General features: G+C 49.0%; 1 protein-coding gene and 1 pseudogene across 1 annotated transcript in view; both read right to left on the minus strand.

Annotated features, from left to right (window-relative positions):
* Positions 1–4: 4 nt before the first annotated feature.
* LOC105002684 lies at positions 5–575 on the minus strand (annotated as a pseudogene).
* A 73-nt stretch (positions 576–648) lies between these two features.
* Positions 649–720, minus strand: part of LOC105002688 (60S ribosomal protein L10-like) — a 3,699-nt gene continuing 3,627 nt past the window's right edge. Inside the window, exon 3 of the mRNA XM_010859478.1 lies at positions 649–698. Within this exon, the coding sequence (XP_010857780.1) occupies positions 649–698 (50 nt within the window). The remainder of the gene's footprint in view (positions 699–720) is intronic.

A 720-nucleotide genomic window follows, 5' to 3' on the forward strand; every position in this document is an offset into this window, starting at 1 on the left:
CTGGCATGAGCTGCTTTTCTGCCACCATGTTCTCAAATTCATCCGCGTTGAACTTGGTAAATCCCCACTTCTTAGAGATGTGGATCTTCTGGCGGCCAGGGAACTTGAGCTTGGCCCGGCGGAAGGCTTCAATCACATGTTCCTTGTTCTGCAGTTGGTGCGGATGGACATTATGACCTGGCCAATGTGGACCCTGGCCACTGTGCCCTGGGGCTTTCCAAAGGCACCGCGCATACCTGTCTGGAGTCTATCAGCTCCTGCCAAGACAACATCTTCTTGATGCAGATGACATGGAAGGGGTGGAGACGTACTCAGATGTGAAAACCATCTTTGCCACAGCTTTTCACCATGTACTTGTTGGCATAAATATTGGCAGCCTCCAGGGCTTCAGAGGAGAGCTGCTCATACTCATCTGACACCATGTGGCCACAGAGTGGGAACTCATCCAATTTGGCCTTCTTACGCCCCAAGTCGAAGATGCGAATCTTAGCATCAGGGACACCTCGGCAGAAGCGCGACTTTGGGTATGGCTTGTTCTTACAATACCGGTAACACCGGGCATGGTGGCGGCACATGGCAACACCTGGATCTTCAATGGTGTGCCAAAGGGAAAGAGCTGGATATTAATTTCTTACCAGATATGTGATTTCAAATATTTTTTCCCGTTCCACAGATTGCCTTTTTCTCTGTCACAGTGTCTTTGATGCATAAAAATTTTAA

Source organism: Bison bison, unplaced genomic scaffold, assembly GCF_000754665.1.
Source record: "Bison bison bison isolate TAMUID 2011002044 unplaced genomic scaffold, Bison_UMD1.0 scf7180017856387, whole genome shotgun sequence".
NCBI lineage: Eukaryota > Metazoa > Chordata > Mammalia > Artiodactyla > Bovidae > Bison > Bison bison.